Here is a 22,819-nt window from a genome sequence, read left to right as displayed (position 1 = left end):
AATAAACGTTCTGTATAAATTCAGGATGACTTTTCTATCAGCACCCCAGTCAGTGTGCGCTAGTACTTTAAGTAGGTTGAGTGCTTTTAAGCATTTAGCTTTCAAGTTCTTTAGGTGTGGAATAAAGGTCAGTTTTCTGTCAAAGATTATACCTAAAAATTTTGTTTCCTCAACAACTGGAATAGGTGTTCCATCCAGCGTGAGGTGAGGTTCATCGTGATGCCTTCGTAACTGACAGAAATGCATGCATACCGTTTTTGATTTCGAGAATTTAAAACCATTTTTGATTGGCCCAATTTTGAACCTTGTTTATATTTTGCTGCAGTTGTCTTTCAATGGTATGCATGTGCTTTGATCGATAACATATTAGAAAATCATCAACGTATAATGAGCAATCCACAACAGGAGCCAAACACTTGGTGATGCTATTAATTTTGATGTTAAAGAGCGTCACAGATAAAATACTGCCCTGGGGCTCACCCATCTCTTGCTCGTGCAGATCTGAGAGGATAGAGCCCACTCGTACAGACGGCCTTTTAGGCCTAGATCGTGCAGGTCATTTAGTATCCCGTACTTCCATGTCGTGTCATAGGCCTTTTCTAAATCAAAGAAAACCGCTACTAAATGTTCTTTCTTAATAAATGCATCGCGAATAAATGTTTCCAGTCTAACCAGATGATCGTTGGTGCTACAGCCATATCGAAAGCCACTTTGGAAAGGAGATATTAAATTATTAGTTTCCAAGTACCAGACAAGCCGAGAATTGATCATTCGTTCCACTGTTTTGCACGCACAGCTGGTGAGTGCAATAGGTCGGTAGCTGTTGGGATCTTCGCTATCTTTACCTGGTTTGGGAACTGGTATTACAGTTGCTTCTTTCCAGATTTTTTGGTACATTACCAGTAATCCATAAATCATTGAAGAGTTTCAAAAGAGATGTCAATGATGATTCTGGAAGGTGTTTCAAAGACTTGTAATGTATTTCGTCAGGCCCAGCGGATGTATCATGGGCCTTATCTAAAGCCTTCCTCAGCTCTGATAGTGAGAACAGCTGATTATAACTTTCCGAGTTGTTGGATGTGAATTTTAAACGTGACATTTCTTTTAGAGTTTAAAGTTTACGGAAGGCTTCTGAATAATTAGATGATGATGAATTTTTGGAGAAACTGTCAGCAAGAGCATTTGCAATGTCACGTTTTGAACTAAAGTTGTTATTGTTCAGTGTCAGATGTCGGAGAGGGTTTTGTTTTCTCTTTCCGTTTATTTTGCGTATAGTGTCCCAAACTTTCTTAACAGAGGAACGAGAGTTTAAAGAGGAAACATATTTCTTCCATGATGCTCTTTTACTTTCTTTGATTGTGCGGCGAGCTTTGGCCCGGACAATACGATATATATTTCAGTTTTTGGGCGTCGGATGATTATTAAATTTTTTCAATGCTTCTCGGCGTAGTCTAATGGCTTCCTTACATTCCTTAATGACCCAAGGTTTTGTGGTTCTTTTGCAATTCGGCGAGGACTTGGGAATGGATTCTTCTGCAATCTCTAATAAAATAGATGTAAAATGTTGAATAGGGTCATTAACATTGAAAACTGTATCTGCATTCAGCCTAGTTTTACAGAGTGTTTCAAATTTAGTCCAGTCGGCCTTCTTTATATTCCATTGTGGAATTACGTCATCAGTTGTAGAGTTAATATTTTGAAGGAATATTGGAAAGTGATCACTGCTGTGAAGGTCATCAGCGACCTTCCATTCGTAGTCCAAAAGCAGCGAAGGAGAACAAATTGTCAAATCAATGCACGTGTACGTACCCGTTCCTGGGTGTAAATATGTCGGTGTTTTGGTGTTATATAGACACAGATCGTGTCTAGAAATAATGTCTTCAACTTTGTGACCTCTGTCACTTATATGATTTGATCCCCATAAAATGGTATGGGCATTAAAGTCCCCGAGTAAAACAAATGGCGCGGGAAGCTGTTGAACAAGGTTGTCTAATTCGTTTGGTACTAGGTTAGTGTTTGGTGGAAAGTAAATAGAGCAAAATGTAATCACTCGATGAAGAGTGACGCTTACAGTAATGGCTTGTAAATTTGTGTTTAAATGGATGACGCTATGAGGGGCTCTGTTGTTCACAATAAGAGAAACTCCTCCTGAGGCTATATCAACATTTGGATAGCAGGTATTAAACAGTGAGTAGATTTTAAATGTGATGTCCGTATCATTCAACAATATTTCTTGAAGGCATAGTACCACAGGATCATGTTCGTTTAAAAGTACGAGAATATCATTGTAATTTGCCTTAAGTCCTCGAGAATTCCATTGTATGATAGTGTTTTTCATTATAAATTTCAATTAAAGATTGTGGAGCTAGGTTAGACCTTTTGCAGAGGGAATTTGTTTGCTTATTTCTCTGGAGGAAGTACGGGGGTGAAATTTTTGTTTGTAGGTCTGGAGTTCCCTTGGGCGCATGGAGCAGTTTCTTCTGCATCCATGCTCTCAATGTCTCCAAACCTGTTATAGAGTTTGATGGGGCCATCTGACCACTTTTGTTGCCTGTTTCCATGAGATTTGTTTTTGTTTTTTGGTGATTTCGGTGGTTGGGTATTGTTGAAAGTAGTTTGTGTAGATGCCGTGTTTTTCTGTGCTTGGTAATGGGGGTATTTGAGCTTGGTGTTGAATCGGGTAGATCTGTCTGTGAGCGTCCTTAGTTGTTTTAGGATTGCTCTTCACTACAGTGGAGAAGGATTCGCCAGGACGGGCTGCTTTCGCCTGTACAAGTTTTCTGGCTTCTGGATAGGGAATAGTAGTTGTGTATTTTACCCTCTGAATTTCCTTCTCCTGCTTCCAGGTATCGCAATCCTTGGAATTGGCGTGGTGCTCCTTTCCACAGTTGACACAATGCGGAGTTGCTGTACAATCAGATTCCTGATGAGAATGGTCTCCGCATCGGCCACATATTTGGCTTTTTGAGCAGCGATCTTCGTGATGGCCTTATTTTTGACACTTAGAGCATCAAAGGGGGTTTGGAATGTATATCTCAACCTTCACTTGCACTTTGGGTACAGTTGGCCTGTTGAAGGTGAGTACAAAGGTGTTGGTGTCCTGCACATTATTATTACGTTTGATACGTATTCGACGGACTGCAATGACACCTTCACCTTCACTTTTCATTCCTTCAATGATATCTGCGTCGGTGACTCCAGCCAAGTCACGACAGCGAATAACGCCTTTGGACGTATTGAGTGTGGTGTGAGCGAATGAGGTCACTGGAATATCAAAGAAAGTTTTCATTTTCTTGATATTGTCTGTCTGACCTCGTCGCTCACACTCAACAAGAAGGGAACCGGATTTCATCCTTTTTACGCTCTTTGGTGTACCAATCAATCCGATTATAGTTTTCTCGATTACAAATGGAGAGAGTGAGGCAAGCTATTTTGTCGCATCTTTAGATTGTACGACCATGAAGCGTGGAAATAACTCCACACTACATGGTTCGTCATCAGAGTCAGATAAAGGTTTTGTACGCTTGTTTTGATTTTTTTTTGTGGAAATATCCATCTTGGCTTAATTAAAATTCAGCACCCGTGCTCCCCGCCCACCATGGAGCCCAACAAAGGGACACTTTCAAGTGCCAGGGATACACAGATGCCATACTCAGTTGATAAAATTACCTTTGATTGACCCTGAAGTCGCCAATTTCTAGGGTCGGTAAAATTACCCCCCGATTGACCCGTTAAGCCACCGCCTTCTAGGAAGTCTTCCATGACTTGGGAAAGGGAATGATAAAGGGATAGAATATAGGGGCAACGGTGGTATCAAGAGAGATACAAGGAGAAAGGTAAAGAAGGTGAGAGAGTAAATAAAGACTTCCTAGGGCTCGGCGTGACCAGCCGATTTGTCGGAACCGGGCCCATCCCGACCACCCGTATAAGAGAAGTAGAGGCCAAAGTAGTGTATTGCATGGAAAGCCTCTGCTCAACTACCAGGATCCTTTCCTCCCCCGACACGGGACGCAACCCACGGCAAGAAAGGTTGCCTCTACTTAGTCGCCTTTTACGAACGTAGCGAAGCACGTCGGGCCAATTCTATAACCCCGGACCCGCAGGGGGAATGGTGGGTCCGGAGATGGCTGATCAGTCCGATCCGGGCCGAGAAGAGTCTGTTGCTGTGGGGACATGGATGTGCATGTTGCTGGGCGGGAGTTGCGGAACTGCTGTTTCTGGATTTGCGCAGATCACGTTTTTCAGCTGCGTCCACCAGTGTTTTCTGCTCAACGGCTTCCGCACCAGCGTTGACTTGACTGAGCCAAGCAGATCGGTTAGCAGCGACACTCTCGCAGCTATCAGGATCAATGCCTAGGTTCTTCAGCGAAGCCTTGAGGGTGTCCTTGTACCTCTTTTCTGACCACTGTGAGATCTTTTGCCTTGTTGTATCTCTCCATAAAAGACCTTCTTAGGTAGGCGTTCTACCGGCATGCGGACAACATGACCAGCCCATCGGAGTTGTGCCTTGCACAGCGTGGCGTGGATGCTTGTCATGCTGGCCTTAGTGAGCACCTCTGTGTTTGGTTCTTTGTCCTGCCATCTGATTTTCAGTAGTTGCCTCAGGGAGCTCACATGGAAGTGGTTCAATTTTTTAACATGGCGGCTATACACAGTCCATGTCTCTCAAGCATAGAGTAGGGTGGGGAGAACAACCGCTGCGTAGACTTTGAGTTTGGTGGCAAGCTTGATGCCTCTCCTATCCCTGACATTTGAGCGGAGTCTACCAAATGCTATGCTGGCTTTTGCAATCCTAGTGTTGACCTCATCTTCTATGTGGACTGTTTGTTATAGGGTTCCTGCCGAGGTATGTGAACCTGTCTACATTTTTGAGCTTATGGCCATTGACAGTGATGGATGGTTCCAGGTAATCTTCTCCAGGAGCTGGCTGATGCAGAACCTCGGTCTCAGTGGTAGAGATGTGAGTCCGAAGTTGGAGCACTCTGTGGAAAAAAGGTCCATGCTCTGTTGCATGCCTGCCTCCGTGCTGTAGTTGAGGGCACACTTATCTGCAAACAGCAGGTCGCGAATGTTCTCAACTTGGACTTTGGTTTTGGCTTGGAGCCTCCTCAGGTTGAACAACTTCCCATCCAGACGGTATCGGAGACCTACTCCAACATCGCTGTCCTTGAAAGCATCCATCAACATTGCGGAGAACATGAGGCTGAAGAGAGTGGGGGATAAGACGCATCCTTGTTTCACATCATTCGTGACTGCAAAGGGTTTGGAATAGTAACCCTGGTCCTGGACTCTGGCAAGCATGCCATCATGAACTGTCTCACCATTTTAATGAAGACTTCTGGATATCGAAATCTGGCCATGATCTTCCAAAGGCCTTCACGTCTGACAGTGTCGAATGCCTTAGTCAGGTCCTCGAAGGTGGTGTATAGCTGGACATTTTGTTCAAGACATTTTTCTTACAACTGCCTGGCAGCAGAGATCATGTCGTTGGTGCCTCTCTCTCCTTTCTGAAGCCACACTGGCTTTCTGGTAGTAGGCCACGATCAAGGTGTTCTATGAGTCTGTTCATCAGTAGCCTGGCGAGGACCTTGCCAACGATGCAGAGTAGAGAGATTCCTCTATGGTTGTCGCAGGATTGGCGATTGCCTTTGCGTTTGTAAAGGTGGATGATGGATGCATCTTTGAATTCCTGGGGTATGCGTTTCATCTTCCACATGCTATAGAACATCTCTGTTAGTCTCCCCACTACCTTAGGCCCACTAGACTTGTAGATCTCGGCTGGGATGGAGTCTGCTGCTGGAGCTTTTCCACTAGACAGGAGCTTGATGGCCTTATGAGTTTCCAGCATTGTTGGAGGGTCAGCCAACCTATAGTTGATCTCCACATGTGGTAGTCGGTTGATCGCTTCATCGTTGATGTAAGAGGGTCTGTTGAGGATACCGTCAAAGTGTTCCACCCAGCGATCCAGTATCTTCTCCTTCTCGGTTATGAGAGTGCTGCCATCGAAGCGCAAGAGTGGGGATGTGCCTGCTGTTACTGGGCCATAAAAATCACGAAGAGCACTATAGAAATTCTTCATGTCTTGTCTGTCGGCAAAGGACTGGATATCATCAGCCTTTCCGCTCAGCCATGTGTCCTGCATCTCGCGTAGTTTCTTCTGCACAGCTTGGTGGACTCTGCTGAAAGCATCTTTCTTCGCAGCGGAGTTGGGGTCGATGTTGTATGCACGATGGAGACGATGCTTCTCCTCTAGCAGGGACTGTATTTCTTCACAGTTCTCGTCAAACTAGTCTTGGTGCTTTCGCGCAGTGATGCCAAGGGCTTCAGATGCAGTGGAGTACACCAGATGTCTGAAGGCCATCCAACATTTATCTACGTCGTTGGTATTAGAGCCTGGTTTCTAGCTGGCTTGTCAAAGCTTCAGACAGAGCTTGCTCAGTGTTGCAGACTTTCAGCCTGGAGACATTGAGTCGTTTTGGGACTTTAATTACCTGTGGGCGTCTGGGAGGTTTAATTTTAAGATTCATCTTGGAAATCAGTAGCCTGTGATCTGTCCAGCAGTCAGCACCACACATGGCCTTGGTCACATGGACATCCTGCCTGTCATTCCTACGAACTAATATGTAGTCGATATGATGCGAATGCTTAGACCGTGGGTGCATCCAAGTTGTTTTATTGCGCTTAGGCAGACGGAAGATGGTGTTTATGACCAGAATATCAAATGTTGCGCACATTCTCAAGAGTAGATGTCCATTACTGTTGCAGTTGCCAATTCCATGTCTACCGATAACTCCCTTCCACGAGATGTGGTCCGCGCCAACTCTGGCGTTAAAATCACCAAGAATGATCAGCTTGTCTGACTTTGGTACCGAAGCAATCAGAGTTTCCAGATCCTGGTAGAACTTGTTTTTGGCTTCCTCCGAGTAGGTCATGGCTGGTGCATAAGCAATAATGAGTGTGGATTCCTTTTTCCATGTAAGGGTAGCTTCAGCATTATAAGCTGGTCATTATTTCCCTTTGGTAAGATGGAGAGCTTATTCACCAAACTCGACTTGACAGCTAATCCAACTCCAGACTCCCGACGTTCATCGGTGCCACGTCCACTCCAGGAAAAGGTGTAACCAGCTCCAACTTCAGTCAGTTGGCCCTCGTCGGCCAAGCGAGTTTCACTTAGGGCTGCTATCTCTATCTTGTAGCGAGCAAGTTCTCTTGGAATCAGGGCAGTTCTTCTCTCTGGTCTGTCAGCCTCTGCACGATCCAGTAGAGTGCGTATGTTCCACCAAGAGTGAGTGGAACCTTTTGGGTTTTCTTGTGTTTCGACCATAAGAATATGATTCCCTCCAGCCGCTGTAAGCTGGTCGGGGTAGATGAAGCAGGCTTTCTTTAGGGCACCTTTTCTAGCCCCTTCCTCAGGCTATGGAGGTAAGCAGCGCTATCCTGAAGAGGTCTGTTTAGTCGCACAGACGGCTGCCGACATTCATTTCTGCTTCAGATCAATGGAAGATGACCATATGACCTGAGCCGCCTGCATGCAGGTCCGCCACTACGGCTTCGAGTGCATCCACACCTGCCGCGTCGCAGCTCGCCCATCGCCGCAAGACTTGGGCACGGGTGATGACATAAATGACTTGCGCGTGAGTTGGGTTTAAGTGAGGAAGAGTTGCGCTGCGTCAGCCTCACTCTCTCGTCCAGACTCCACTTTGTCCAGTTGCAAGACGTAGTCAAGACGGCTGCAATGGAGACTGGATGCAGTGGATGACTAAGGCGTCCTACGTGTCTTGCCGTGCTCTTAGCGCTCCACATAGCTTTGCTGGGTCCGCCTTTCTTCCCGTTGACCAGCTGGTGGTTCCTCTGCACAGTCCGCCGGTTCCAGTCTTCACATGCAAGGGTGACAATCCCTGCCTCACCGGGAGTCTGAAACCCATTGGTTACCCTCAACCTGGTTTGGCCGGTCAGTCGAAGTTGTTGCCCGTGGTGTGGCAGCTGCGCAAGCTACAACTTCTTGGAGCCACAGGTGAGGGTTGAGTGCCAAGTGGAGACCAAAGGTGGACTAGCTACCACCAAGGGAGTACGACTGCTACCCCCACCAGAGGTACTACTCCTCCATGAGCACCCCTTACATCGCAAAGGTACCGACTTAGATGAGTCCGAAATACTAAGAACTTTTTATAATGTTTGCTTCAGTTTTCTCTGCATATGTAAGATATTATTTCCTTCGTTATTTGATTGATTTCCAAATTATTTTTTGGAATACATTCGATTTGTGGAATCATGATAGTCGTGTATTTTTGCAGATCATTTATGACATAGGATAAGCAATATTATCTGTTATGTAAAATTAACGTGTACAATAATTACGTAATGGAGTGTTGCACAGGAGTGCATCCTACCTTAGAATGAAAATAAGGCTCTCATTTGAGAATTCTCAATGGATACACGTGCATTTAAGAGAATTCACTTGTATATTCCTGTGAATTGGATACAGGTAATGCATTAGTTTTATTCTTTTTTCCCTTGTTTGCATCCTTATCTCTGAAAGGGGAAATAAAGATTGATGATGACGAGCTGTAATACGGAGGGGAATATTTCTGAAGCATTGATTTCAGGCAGGTGTAATTTACGTAATGCTGTTTCTACAGCTGCCAAATACATGATATGCGAAATGTGCCCATTTTTGCAACGTAGATGAAACTTTTACATTGCTATACTCCTTCACCTGCGGTAGAAATAGACATTTCAAAATAAATTTTGAGTTAATCTTGTGAGCGAAAACTTCCAGTATTGTCCCCCAATCGACGAACTTGTTCGTTATTCACTCAGAACACATTTTTTCTTTATTTCAAGCCCATACGAATTGGCTATCTGAAGTGTATTAAGAGTTTGAAAACGGCAGATATCTTGGCTATGTCAGCTGTTGCCGTTTATGTTCTGCGTTGCCTTTGCGTACATATTCGCACATTAAATTTTGAGAAACAAAATTTCTTTTGAAATAAAGGTAACAAAGCAAACACTGAAAAGTATATTCAAGATAAAGCATACACCAAAAATAAAAATAAAAATGCTGATAGTGGGATTCGATCACGAGTCGTGCGTGATAGGTCGTTAAGTTTTCTCTAGACCATATAGATTACGTTGGATAATAGCATATCGTTATTTTTACAATAGCTATCTACTGAAAACCAATTTTTTTTTTACTGTTAAATTAAATTTTAATCGTCTAATTTAGTTTCATTATCATGGAGAAAACAACTTATTCACCTGCCGGCCATTACTTGTTTGCAACCCATATCATAACTCTCCTAATCCAAACTGAGAAAGACACCGATCGCAATGCGATTATTGTTAGCGAACGGCAGACGTGCGAAAGTTTGAGGGCGTCGCAGTATGAAATATGTAACAATTTCCCGTTTATTTTGTGTTTAGACCAATAAATCGGCCGCTTAAGATGAAAAGTTATTGATGGGATTGTGATATTTGGCTGAGGTTACATTATTGGCAGTATTTTTATTCGTTCCTAATGCTTTTATCCGTCGCCGTGTTGGATAGTCGTTTCTATCGTAATAAAACGGCGGCCCTGAAGTAGTCTTTAAAAACGTTACTAAACGGCGGCCGTGCAAATCGACACTTCCTTTTAAAATACTACATGTTCTGCCTATTCATTACTTGGTCTTTACGTTTACATGTGACGTGTGAGATGTTGACCGTTTTAGACGCATCTTAATTGAAATGCTGTTCTGCTGGTGTACATTATTCATAATGGGGCAAAGATTCAATGCTAATATTATATCCGGGATAAAATATTAGGCACATTGTTTATTTGCTGTGACTTTGGGTGCCACGTATCGTGTAAGTAGGTCAGTGCAAACATGATATGAATTTAGTGAGTTAAACTCCAGAATTGCCGCTATTTACTGTCTTATTGATAAACACACACTGTTCTTAAACATGACGATATGTATCGTATGTCTGTATATATGGTAACCTCAGCACAATAGTGTTTATGTATGGTGAGGTGTTTGTTGACAGCCCGAGGGAAATCCAGACTGTGGACGCGGATAACGGAATCAGGAATGATACTGCAAGACGAGCTTGTTTTGAGTTCGGCCTCAGGGAAGAAATAATAACATACACCATGATTGTTGTTGCAGGCCACTTTTAGTGACGAGTATAGATTATCTATAGAAATAAACATGAAAGTTACTGCTATGATGGTTTACGTACATAATGAAGCTGAAGTGCTTGAAATTTGGGGCTCAGACCGCCACACAGTATAAATCAAAACCACATAAATTATCAATAATGAAATAATAATGAAATATACAATAATGAAATACACAATGTCAAAGAACGATTGACTATTGAGCCAGAAGATATTAATGGACAGTAACAAAATTCGTTATTGTTCATGAAGTGTGATCCATAAAATTACCCGCATCTCTCCATGTACATACTTCTACACATACGTATAATATATATACACGCATATATCTACATAGATATCTACAAAACACCTATATATGCAACATCATAAAAATTGAATGCCTACACTTGAATAAATACACATATATGGGAGGTTGTGTCGGGGCGGCGGTGGGAGTTAAACTTAAAATTCCACACCAAATATTTTCAGAATCTAGGATTGCAAGCCCTGACTACTGATTGGCCAGTGAAATCCATGTGATCACTGTGATCCATTCAATTGGCCCTTCTGGGCTATGTTCACTGTCATAACAGAGTAAGGTAAAAGGTAGACCCAACCTCCTCACACCACCCATAAATGTATTTACGCAGGCGTAAGTAGTTGTATGGTGCAAACTAAAGGTCGCAAATTGTAATAATACATTGCAGAAACACCGAAACTTGTAGATGAACCTTTTTCCAGCTGGTATTGTTCTATGAAAAAATAACTAAGATTGATATCTTTATTTTCTCTCAGCATTTCGAAAAGTACAATCAGTCATAAATATATCGAGGATGGACAAAGGAAATCATAGCGGCTAACTGAGAAAAGTGACTCTTAAATACTAAATACGAAATACAGTCGTTAACAAGACTGCGAATTCAGCACATAAATAAGCGAGAACATTTATGTAAATATGAATTGGATAGTCGATTCCTTGTTTTACATCCTTAGGAATTAAAATGAGCCAGAGGATATGATTACATAAGCTGATATTACTAAGCATACATTTTACGTGAGTAATGGGGGTGAGGTATATAACACGTTGTGTATTATGATGGTGCCCTATCAGCCGTTTCTTCTGTACCTTTTCTACTAGGAAACAACAGCTGTATAGATCCCCGTTTGTTTGTACACCCTACCGACTTCAGTAATGGAAACCTTTAATGTGATCAAAAGTGCAAGGAATTTAGTCAATTCATTCATTGATTTACAATTTCTAACCCGAGTAGATTGTCCCTAACACCGTCATCTTCTGCGCGTTTTACGCTTAACGGAAGTTTTCAATATAATGGACATGCTGAGTCCATTTCCAACAAAGGTGTGTGCACACGATTACAGATGTACATGCATTATGTCGTCTCCTTCCGATATTTACAATATCAAATCAAGCAAAGGAAACGAATGACAACAACAGTTTGCCTTTCACGTGGATTAACAAGCGGTTTACTTTCTATATTCATGTGTGGAAAGGGATATAATTCCAAACTCTCAACGTAATGGTAATTTACGGAATTATCTGGCAGTTACCAAATAAGATCAACTACGTCATTATGTTGTCTGATGGAAATAAGCTAGCCCATAATGTACGCAATATGGCGCCGTGTTAGCATGGAAAGTCCGTTAAGCATGAATGGTGCAGGGGATGCCAGTGTTAGTGACTTTTGGTCATGGGTTTGAAATTATAAATCAATGATTAAATTGACTTAGTTCTGTGCACTTTTTATCATATTAAAGGTTTTCGTTATTGAAATCGGTAAGGGGGTATAAACAAAGTGGTATGTATAGTTAGACTATAATAAGAATTATAGTCTGATAATACAAACCCGTTTGTTTGTACCCCCCTACCGATTTAAATAATGGAAACCTTTAATGTGATAAAAAGTGCAAGGAACTTAGTTCATTCATTGATTTATAGTTTCTAACCTGACTCTGATTAGAGTGGCCCTAACACCCTCATCTTATGCGCGTTTCATGCTTAACGGAAGTTTAAAGTGCAATAGACGGACATGCTCGGATCCATTTCCAGTTTCTGGACAAGTCCATTTTCAGCAAAGGGGTGTATCACGACTACAGATGTACAATTATAAGTCGTCTGCCTCCGGTATTTACAATGTCGAATCAAGCAAAGGAAAATGACAACTACACTTTTCATGTAGATTTAACAAGCGGTTTAATTTATATGTTCATGTATGCAGATGGATATAATTCCAAACTCTCAACGTTATGTAATTTACGCAGTTATTCAGCATTTGCTGAACAGGATGAATTACGTCATTACGTTGTCTGATGGAAATAAACTAGCCTATAGTGTACGCAATATGGCGCCGTGTTAGTATGAAAAGTCCATTAAGCATGAAATGGCGCAGGGGATGCCAGCATTAGTGCCGTTCTGGTCAGTCGGGTTAGAAATTATAAATCAGTGATTCAATTGACTTAGTTCTGTACACTTTTTATCACATTAAACGTTCTCGTTTTTGAAAACGGTAGGGGGGTACAAACAAACAGGGATGTAGAGTCAGACTATAGTAAGTCTCGGGATATCATTTGCAGAAGAGTACAATATCAGGGGTCTAATTTTGTTTATCCCTTTAATTTTTTTATTTTCGGAAGAATTGTCAAAACATGATTATTCATATATTGCATGTAAATGACAATGTACATTCTATGTATACGTAGTTGACCACCTTCCTTCACCGAAAATGTACTTCTCCAGAAACCAGAAATGGAAAGTGAACAAGGTGACGGTGCTAAAGACAAGTGTGATAATCCAGTTGGAAATGTTAATTCATCAATGAAATTAATAAGTGTTGTGAAATTTTATGTCCTGGATGATTTTCAGTTTTGGGGAGGATCGCAACAACGGTATAAAGTACTGGGTCATAGACATTTAATTGCTTGTTATAACTTTAGATTGGACACGGATCTGTCGTCTTTTTGGTGCGTCAACATTCTCATTGTATCACCATTCCGCAGCATTAGATCGATTTGTCCACAAGCTACAGCATCTTCGTTCTGCTGCTGTAGCTCGATTTAGCCATAAACTCCAAAATCGTCACCATTCTGTTAATGATGGTCATTGGTTGAAGTTAAATGACTATATTCTCTATGGGCATCAATAATCTTCATAAGTTCATCATGCTTTAAACTTCATCCAGAATATCAAAATACCAAAATTTGCTTTACTAAACCATATTTGACTTAAACAGGTAACAAGTAACATGTTAGAAAATATGTCACTATCTCTGTCAAGTCTTGCATATTACAAAACTTTCAGGAGAAATCTGAGCTGATTTGTTTAACTAAAAAGTGGATATGGTAGCAAGTTTTTATTTCAGTTTGGAAAAGAACAGTCATTTTAATTAGGAAATTGAATGATGTAACTGACATATATTAGGCCATTAAATATATGATATAAACTAGTACTGTATCATAACATATTCTCTTGCCAAAAAATTGAATTTGTGGTACAGGTTTCGACTTGTTTGGCCTGTGCAGTTAAAACATGACTCGGGTTCTACGTAACAATTTAAAAATTTTCGTTCCAAACTTATTTTGCACAAGTTAAAGGCATGCTATTAGTACACTCCTTTCTGCAATTTAAAAAATATAAAATTCAGACAGACCACAACGTGATTCATTGCTATAGGGGGATAGCTACCGTATAGCAAGATTATAAAAAGTACAGGGCCTTCAAATTATTGTTTTTACACTACAGATTAGGCAAGGACCGATCGGTAAACTATACATAGGGGACACAATAGCCCATCTTCGCTAGCCAAGGTATGATATGTTAACCCTATATGTACCTTTGCAGATCAAAAATATTTTTGCGCTTTGGATTTCACGAGTTGCATCCGTTAGTAATGCCAAATAACCATTAGCAATTAGCAGCGGTGCATTATACATCGGCCAAAAATGGTGGATGCAATTTACTTTTAAAGGATACTTTGGAAGTTTTAACATCGATAGTATGAATACGTACTAGAGTCATTTTAGATGTATTTGAATAAAATGTATTTGTACTAACACGGTCCTGCAGTGGAAAATTGATTATTTATGAGCCCATTCCACCGAAATTCACAAGACTCGAAGCACATAAATATTTGTTCGATCCGCCAAGGTGTTGATAGGGTAATATATTTGGAACCTTGGGTGCCGAAGATGCAAATATCTAGCTATGCCACCGATATTAAAACTAATCTGCCAATACAATTATGAATCATTTAAACGGCAATTTAATATAAATAAATTAAACCGTTGTCATCGTATGGCTATACCCTCATTGTACATGACATAGTAAATTGGACATACCATTATGTATGCTCCTTTACAGGCATACACACAGAAAAAAGCAAAATGGAAAATGACTAATTTTAGTTCTTTAATTCATTTAAATGGCATTTTGTAGAGATAAATAAATTGATAGCTAGTTTTTTTGCTACTGATTTATGCTAAAAATTATAATTAGACTTGATTGTGACTAAAGGAAACATCAAAAGAAGACATACAACATATACACATGAAATATATAAATAATTACAATTTTTATAAATTGACTGCGTTTTCTACGCTTTGATTGGATGTAAACGGTCACGTAATACTGATCCGGACATTTTTACACATCGTTAATTCTGCAGACTACTTTTGGTTCCCTGTTACCAGATCATTTGATGTGAAGGTTAATCTATATCAACGCCTTACACCCTAATAATAAGCTCCTACCCACCCACTTCTGTGATTTCCGATCTTAAATGACAAGCCACATCTTAAAATCGACCATTAGAAGTTAAAACAATGTCATTGCACAGACCTTCCTGCACTCCAGCACTCGTCCCTTTTGCCGAAGAAGGCATATGGCAGGCTTTAGAAGCCAATCTTCGGACATTATTGCATTTCACCTCGACAACATGTTACAGCAACGATTATTAAAGGCAAGGGTCATATGTCAACCAAGGGTTGTCACTAAAAATGGACACGATTTTGCTATTGAAAGCTCGAAATGCGTAGAAAAAAGACCCACGTTTTTGCTATAGCAACACATGCCATACGCAAGGGTAATTTTCCACAAAAAAGTAATATTCCTAGTTCCGCAACAACTTTCATGTATTAAAATAATGATGATAACATCACATCACTGGCATGACACGGAATGACATTCTACCCTGTATCACTGTATAAAGAACAGATGAATCTTAGCTAGCGAAGATATGGCTATGTATTCTATCGCAGTTAAGAGGCTAATGAAAGAAACCATCGATGTACATAAAAGTTAATGTTTTGTTGCTGAAATCTGCTGATCTGAAGTTAGAAAGGAAATAAATTGGAATCATTAGGATTAAATGATTATGGTTGGATATTTATCGATATGTATATTTTACCTAATGACTCACAAAGTTTACATAAAGTCCTTCGGACTTAATTACTTCGGACGTTTATTTACTTGTGAGTGATTAGATAAAATTTACACATCGATAAATGCCCAACCATGATCATTTAATCCTATAGTAAACGAATCTATCACACACGAATGCATGAATTTGTTTTATGTGAAGCAGTTCTTCAGACAGTTCAGCTTCGGTTACGTCATATAAATATTTCTTCGAAAAATCAGAACAGGCACTCTTAATTTCATCTTAAGACAGTTTTTGATACTCCCACAAGAAGAATGTAGCCAAGAGTTTTTGAATGGCTGTGAAACGAACTAAAAACAGTTTCTCCAGCAAAATGTTTACACTTCACTTTCCGATGGATTATTCGGAACTGATTTTTGCAGACACTGCCACTGTTTTTGGCTTTTTTCAAAATTGTTGGCCAGTCATCCCGAACACGTCTGAGGTGACTGATCAATGCCTCAATATTTTTCACCTCGACATCAATAGTTGCCTTTCTTGCCTGAATTACCTGGTTGCAGCGATCAATTAATGTGAGGACTTTCATCCAAATGCCTGTCATGAGAACACATTTAAGGAGTTAATATATTTTATGGCACCTTTCACATCAGTTAGTGTTTTTGCAGTCAGATTCAAGATCTGAACTTCTTGCAAAGAGGCAATGATTCCACACAAGTGATTAGAGAAGGGGCGAATGCTATCAAGTCTCTCAGTCCATCGCGTCCCAGATTGCCCATGCAGAGACGCACCATGCAGCTTATGCTGTAATATTTCCCAGCGTTGTGGACTTGCAGAGAAGATGGTATACACAGTTTGAACAGTTCCAAAGACGGTCTCAGCATCTGTGCAGCTTGAGGCAGCATTCAATACACACACATTCAGTGAATGATAGCCACATGGTGAGAATATAGAAAGTGGGTTCTTCTTTAGGAAAACTGCTTGAACATCTTTGTACTTTCCTGACATGTTGGCCCCATTGTCATAGCCTTGGTTATGACAGTCCTCAGAACGAATGTTCAGAGTTTCCAAAGTCTCCAGGACTAATCTTGCAATATCAGATCCAGTCTTTTTGCACAATCTGCAAAGATCAAAAACCGCTCTTCGATGGAAAATTTTCCAAGTTCTTCATGTACGTATCGTATGACAAAAGTAGTTTGTTCAGTATGACTCACATCGGGGGTGGCATCAACCATAATTGAAAAATACTTTGCAGATTCACACTCTTCTACGATTCGTCTCCGACTTAAGCAGCACAAAGGCCAATTAGTTCATTTTGAGAACGATTTGAGAGATAATGCGCTTGAAGCTTGTGACCGTTTAACTTAATGACATCTTCCATGAGAATTGGATCATAATGCGAAATCAGTTCTAGCAATCCTAAGAAATTTCCAATATGAGGATCTCCAATAATGTCGGACTTAACGCGAAAGACAATCCACGTACACCAAGAAACAGAACCACATCAAAGATTCGTTCTAGAATTTGTATCCATATAGCTGCTTCGGTGTGGATTTGGCGATCCAGAAAATATTAAATTGACCGATCATTCTTCACTCAAATTTCTAATTCACGCCACTGAATGTAGCACTGTTTATGGGCTTTTGAATGCTCATGCTCAGGAATACGATTGATAAGATTCTTCCATTTCTTTCCAGGCCCCCATCCTTCCGTCATTGCAAGTGATGAAGTCAAGCGTTGAACCTGACTTTCAGGTGAAATTAATCGATATGGCAAACAAAATAGTGTCATCTTTGCTCGGCTAAATACAAGCCAAGCTCGCGAAAATGGTCCCCCATTTGGCATTTTACCTTTCAATACAGACATTGGAAATATGTGAGATTTCCAATATCTTTTGGCAGCTCCAGTGGAAAGGAAATGTGACCAGCCTTGACAAAATTTTCCGGCTGAGTGGGTAAGAATGTTTCGGTTTCAAATTCCTCAATCTCAGATGGCTGCAACACAACTGCTCCAGTTGGCCTTGCAGAAGTATTATCACTCACAAATTTCAGTGATTGACTGTCCTCAAAAATGGTTGGTGTACTTGTACTGTCACTGTCAGCAGTGTTACCAGTAACAGATGCACCTGCACTTTGGCATTTTGCTGAACTTCCTAAGTCATGTCCAGTGGTATCAGCTCCTAAACTCTCTATAGCTGCTGGAACAAAAGATTGGACGTTAGGGTCATCTTCTTTCTGAGTTGATGAACTACTAGAAGGGGCATGTGAGTCTTGGGAGTGGTCGTAATTCCAACATCAAATAAGGTTTGCCTCCCTTTTTGCAGAGCTGCTTTTATTACCTTGCTGATTTTTAGCTTGAACGGATATGTGCGTTTCATTTCTATTCTTTCCACGTACTATGCAATGCCTTGACGACTTCAGGGGTAAATCTTCCAACTAGAAAAGTAACGTACTGAAATGCAGTACTTGCTGAGTACTACTGTAGTACTGTTGAATCTTCAACCAAAGCACTCATTTCTCAGCAGTATTTCCATATTTCCGTTTTTAAATACGGTACACGTTCATTATTTTCAATTTGGAAGACATCGGCATATCACCGCTCACAGATCCTTCTCATGCAAAATTTATGCCTGATGACTGACGTTTCAGACCAAGAGAAAGTGACGAACTTACGAAGTCATATAAAACTCTCGTCAGTCAAGTGAGTCGCATTACCGGTATCAACTATACAGCAGGATGATTCAACCCGCCATCCCACTTCCTTTTTTTCTGTCTTACATTAGTTACTTCGTGCTGTAGTGCATATTATAACTGATTCTCTTTTTTAAAAAAACATTAAAAAAACGCAAGCATTCGGCTGGCAGAGTTTATCGTTTTTGACCGCGTATGGGGCCCCCCTTGGGAGCGGGGCCCAGGGCAAATTGCTCGGGTATCTCGGCCTCTGCCCGGCCCTGACCTAACTACGGGTATGGTGCAGGAAGAGTTGGTTGACAATATTTCATTGTCTGCTTCAGCTATATCCAAAATGCACCGCCTTTCTTGAAATATCTTTGAGGAAGAAGCTCCCAGTAGTCACGCATTTCATCCATTTTGTTATATTTTATCGGCTATGTATCTCTCCGATACCAATCAGTTAACGTTTTATCAAACGGGACGTTTAGAAAAGGAATGTAAATACTGAAGAATACGGAAGTAAACACAAATACAAACATTGAGAAATAAATGAAATGTTATCGTAGATGTAAACATTTAAATATTTAAGGTCATTATGGTCTGAATGCAACTTTAAAATACAGTCAGCGTGTACGTATTATTTTGTGGTGCTATATTGCAAAAGAATAAGTCTACAAAGTGATAAATAATTTCTCCTCTTCTATTCTCATTAACGGATTATCTTGTACAAAATATTTTGTAATCAAAGACTGATTTTGTCTTTGTAATGTTAATACGCATACAGTATGTATTTCCTAGTGAAATATAGAAACAATGTTTCGATGGCCATTTTTCCCTAATAAAATGCTGTTTCGTCTTTTGTAAATACACAATCGAGCAATGTTCAGAATGTATTTTTTTTTAAAAACTATTGATTGATGTTGCGTCTTTGTTATATCTAATCATGAGCATTTGTTCAAAGGAAGTGCTTTTAAGAACACCAACTCAACATTTTTTTAAAAAGAATCTCAACTATATATTCAACATAGTTCTTAAAAGAGCTTAATTCAGGACATTTCAAAACCATGTGAAATAAATCGTCTGTTTCCAACATGCACACTGCACATGAGTCATTTTCAATTTTGCCATAGTATTTCTTTTGTAAATGTTAGAGTGTGCGTTATTCTGTAATGCAAAATCTACAAAATTTGTGACCTTGAAATGCAAGTGTATTATTTTCCAGTGGTTAAGCTTTTCCGAACTAAATATTTTAATCCAAAAGGAAACAGAAGCTGATTCATTACAAATGAAAGTACATAACAGGCGTGTACAATATTTGTGTTGTACATGAACAGAGGTCATAACATTTGGTATCAACTTTGAAATGCACAATATTTCATCCATTGGTTACATTGGGTTTTGACTCTGTTGTAACACTATTGCTCCAGCCTAATTGTATACTATTATGCAATTGTAGTCTTTTTGTATATTTTCGGTTTTTATCTAGGGATTAAATTCGTATATCATTTCTTGAATAGCTCTATAAGGTAATAATTCAGGTACAGTTTCGTATGTAATGTTCTGAACATGAACAATTCCTGCTTCTATACATTCTTCGAAAAACGTTTTACCTGCACATTGGGATTTAAAAAGAGAGGTTGTTCAAATATTTGGATTGAAAAAGAGAGTTGTTCAGATACATTCCTCACATTAATATGTGTGTCAATATTAGTTTTATGTATTTCCCATGCATGAAACATTTCTCTGAAAATTTAGGGAGGTTATTCAATTGATGCTTATTTAAGAACATGATAAACAAGTCAACTTCATATTCAAAACAGTAGATAAAAAGTAATCAAAGGTAGTTTTCCACACAGCAGGGCAATTCACATCAAAGTATCTTTTTAACATTGTATACACTGAATGCATACATTTTCATCTATATATCAGTTAACTGTAGTCCGCCGTTTCGCTTATCACGTATTAGTGTATAATAGTTGACCAAGTGGTACTTTCCTGACCAGATAAATCTGAGAAATATTTGCTTCGATTCATCAACAATCGTATTAGGAACAGGCTGAACCGACACATTGTACCATACTTCAGAAACTAAAAGGGTATTTACTACCGTTAATTTTTAATTGTATTGTCAGATTTATCTGTCCACAGTTGCAATAAGTTTTTCATTTTAGACTATCATTCTAGTTTAGATGTTCACATAACTTTGCACATTTTCCAACACAAGCTCCTAAAGTTAAGAAGACTTTATCACAAATTTGAATTTGCAAATGTTTGCAATAATGTCATTGAGTTTACCAGATCCAATACATATTTCGCTTTTTCCTTGTTCACTTTTGCACCAAAACCTTTACAAAACAAGTATATTAAAAGATTGATTAATGGATCGAGTGTCCGCTAATGTCTAGGTTGTATCATCTGCATCTTGAAAGATTTTACTTGTATTACTAGAGAGTAGGAGTGAAATACCTTTGATATAAGTATTTGATTTGATAGCGAGCCCTAACTTTTCTGCTGCTAATACATATATATTGCTGATATAGTATAACTTTGACTGAATTGCAAATTAAAAAGGGTCTCGTTAGATGCCCATTGCTTTTAACACTGCTTTTAATTTCACTATAAAATATTTTGTATGCACTGAATAAAATTGTCCCCAAACCCGAACCTTCGTAATGCAGACATCAGATATGAGTAACTAACTCGTACAAACGCTTTTTCTTGATCAATTTTTAAGATATATCCCTGAAGATTGCCTCTCTCAACCATATCTATAATATCTCTTACAGTGACTATAGCATCAGCAATATCTATCCCAGCTATACAGTACGTCTGAGTTATAGATATAATTTTGGGTAATGTCAGTTTTAACGTGTAGACAAAATCCTTGCCAAAACTGTATCATCTACAATAAGTAAACTTAGAGGGCGCCAATTTTTCAACCTCCTGTTATCTCCCTAGTGTTTGTAAATAAGCGATATAACCCGAAATCTCATTGATCTCGACATAATATTGTCATTCTTAACACTCTGAAAAATGTGCTACAGAATATCATCTATACAGTCATAAAAAATACAACTCTACTGTCAATCCGTCCGGACCGGGGCTTTTATTTTTAGCCATAACTTTTATAGCTGTATTTCATAAACTGTTATTATGGCATCACGCTTATCTTTATCCTCATCGGGTACAGAACCGTTTACAAATTTTAAAAGTTAATCTGTACAATTATCACCAATAGTTAACGAAGAATATAAATGACTATAATATTTCATCAAGATTTAAGTTGTATTTGAATTAATTACATCTTCATCAATCAATTAATTGATTACATTTTTCTTGTGTCGATAGTTTTCAAGATTTAGAAAGGATTTAGTATTTCTGTCGCTTTCGATAGTCCATTTCGCCTTAGATCTCATTGATTCATTGATTGATTTTATTTTAACGGCGCATCAGCACTGTTAGGCTATTTAGCGCCAAACAAAATGTCATATGTATAATCTTTTAAAAATTATAAAAAGTCTCATATCGGCCAGCGATATAAAAAACAAATAGTTGAAATTAAAGCGATAAGATGGTAACGGTGCAGAATAAAGCTTCCCGATCAACGGGGGATGTAAATGTTGTATGTTAATGAAAAATGATGAAAATGTATTAAAAAGGGACGGTATATATGCTGCATAAAACTGCACAAGGTGATCGCATAAAAGTTAGAGCTTAGAGTAAATATTCACTGCTTTCAGGAACTCAATAATACGAGGGATGTTTATAGTATCAAAAAGTTCCTTCATGTCATGTACATTGTAATACTGATCGCGCGTAGGTTGCAGGTCAAAACGGTCTATTATAAAGTGTTTGACAGTGAATGGTTCATTGCAAGAAACGCAATCTGGTGGGTCTTCACCTTTTAGTATGTGGGAGTGGATGATATAAATATGACCAATTCGGATTCTTGCAATGACTACCTTCTCTCTACGCTTGGTTCTGTAGGAAGGAGTCCATTCTCCTAGAGTTGGCTTGATTGCATGAAGTTTGTTATTCAATGCATCATTCCATGATGCCTGCCACTTCTGACGTAAGGACTTTCTGACACTTGGTTTAAAATCAGTATACGGTATTTTAAAATCAGATGGTTCTTGAATAAGGGCCATTTTAGCAGCGCGATCCGGGATCCGGTTTTTAGTTTTCTTTCCTACCAATATGGCTAGGTAACCAACAGTATATTATATTGTGGGAGACACTCATCTCGATATTTTTGACGAGTATGTTTTTCAATAATGGATTCTCCAGTTTTCTATTGTGTAGTGATTGAAGTACTGATAGTGAGTCGGAGAAGATGATGCTGTTTAAAATACGTTTGTTTTCTATATGTTGCAGAGCAAGGTCTATTGCTCTGATTTCGGCTGAAAAAACTGATGTTCCATTTGGTAAGCGAACTTGCGTTGTGTGATTTCCACAAACGAAGGCTGCAGCAGCCTTTTCCTCATCCTTTGAGCCGTCGGTATAAATTCTTGTGTAGTTTTTAAATTCGGTCAGGAGTTCTTGATAACATTTGTGGAAGACGGAAGGGTTTGTCTCCGGTTTTTTTCCATCGTGTAGCGTAAAAAGTACTTTTGGTT

At 39.5% G+C, this 22,819-nt stretch overlaps 1 protein-coding gene across 1 annotated transcript in view; it reads right to left on the bottom strand.

The window, feature by feature from the left end:
• LOC149779194 (uncharacterized) overlaps nucleotides 1-5,848 on the bottom strand; it is a 52,426-nt gene extending 46,578 nt beyond the window's left edge. Inside the window, exon 1 of the mRNA XM_089938407.1 lies at nucleotides 5,750-5,848. Coding sequence (XP_089794533.1) covers nucleotides 5,750-5,848 — 99 coding nt within the window. The remainder of the gene's footprint in view (nucleotides 1-5,749) is intronic.
• Between the last annotated feature and the right edge of the window lie 16,971 nt (nucleotides 5,849-22,819).

This window comes from Sinohyriopsis cumingii, chromosome 17, assembly GCF_028554795.1.
Source record: "Sinohyriopsis cumingii isolate HCF-2022 chromosome 17, ASM2855479v2, whole genome shotgun sequence".
Classification (NCBI taxonomy): Eukaryota; Metazoa; Mollusca; class Bivalvia; order Unionida; family Unionidae; genus Sinohyriopsis; species Sinohyriopsis cumingii.
The sequence above is the reverse complement of the archived record's forward strand: the minus strand, read 5'-3'. Positions and strand labels throughout refer to the sequence as shown.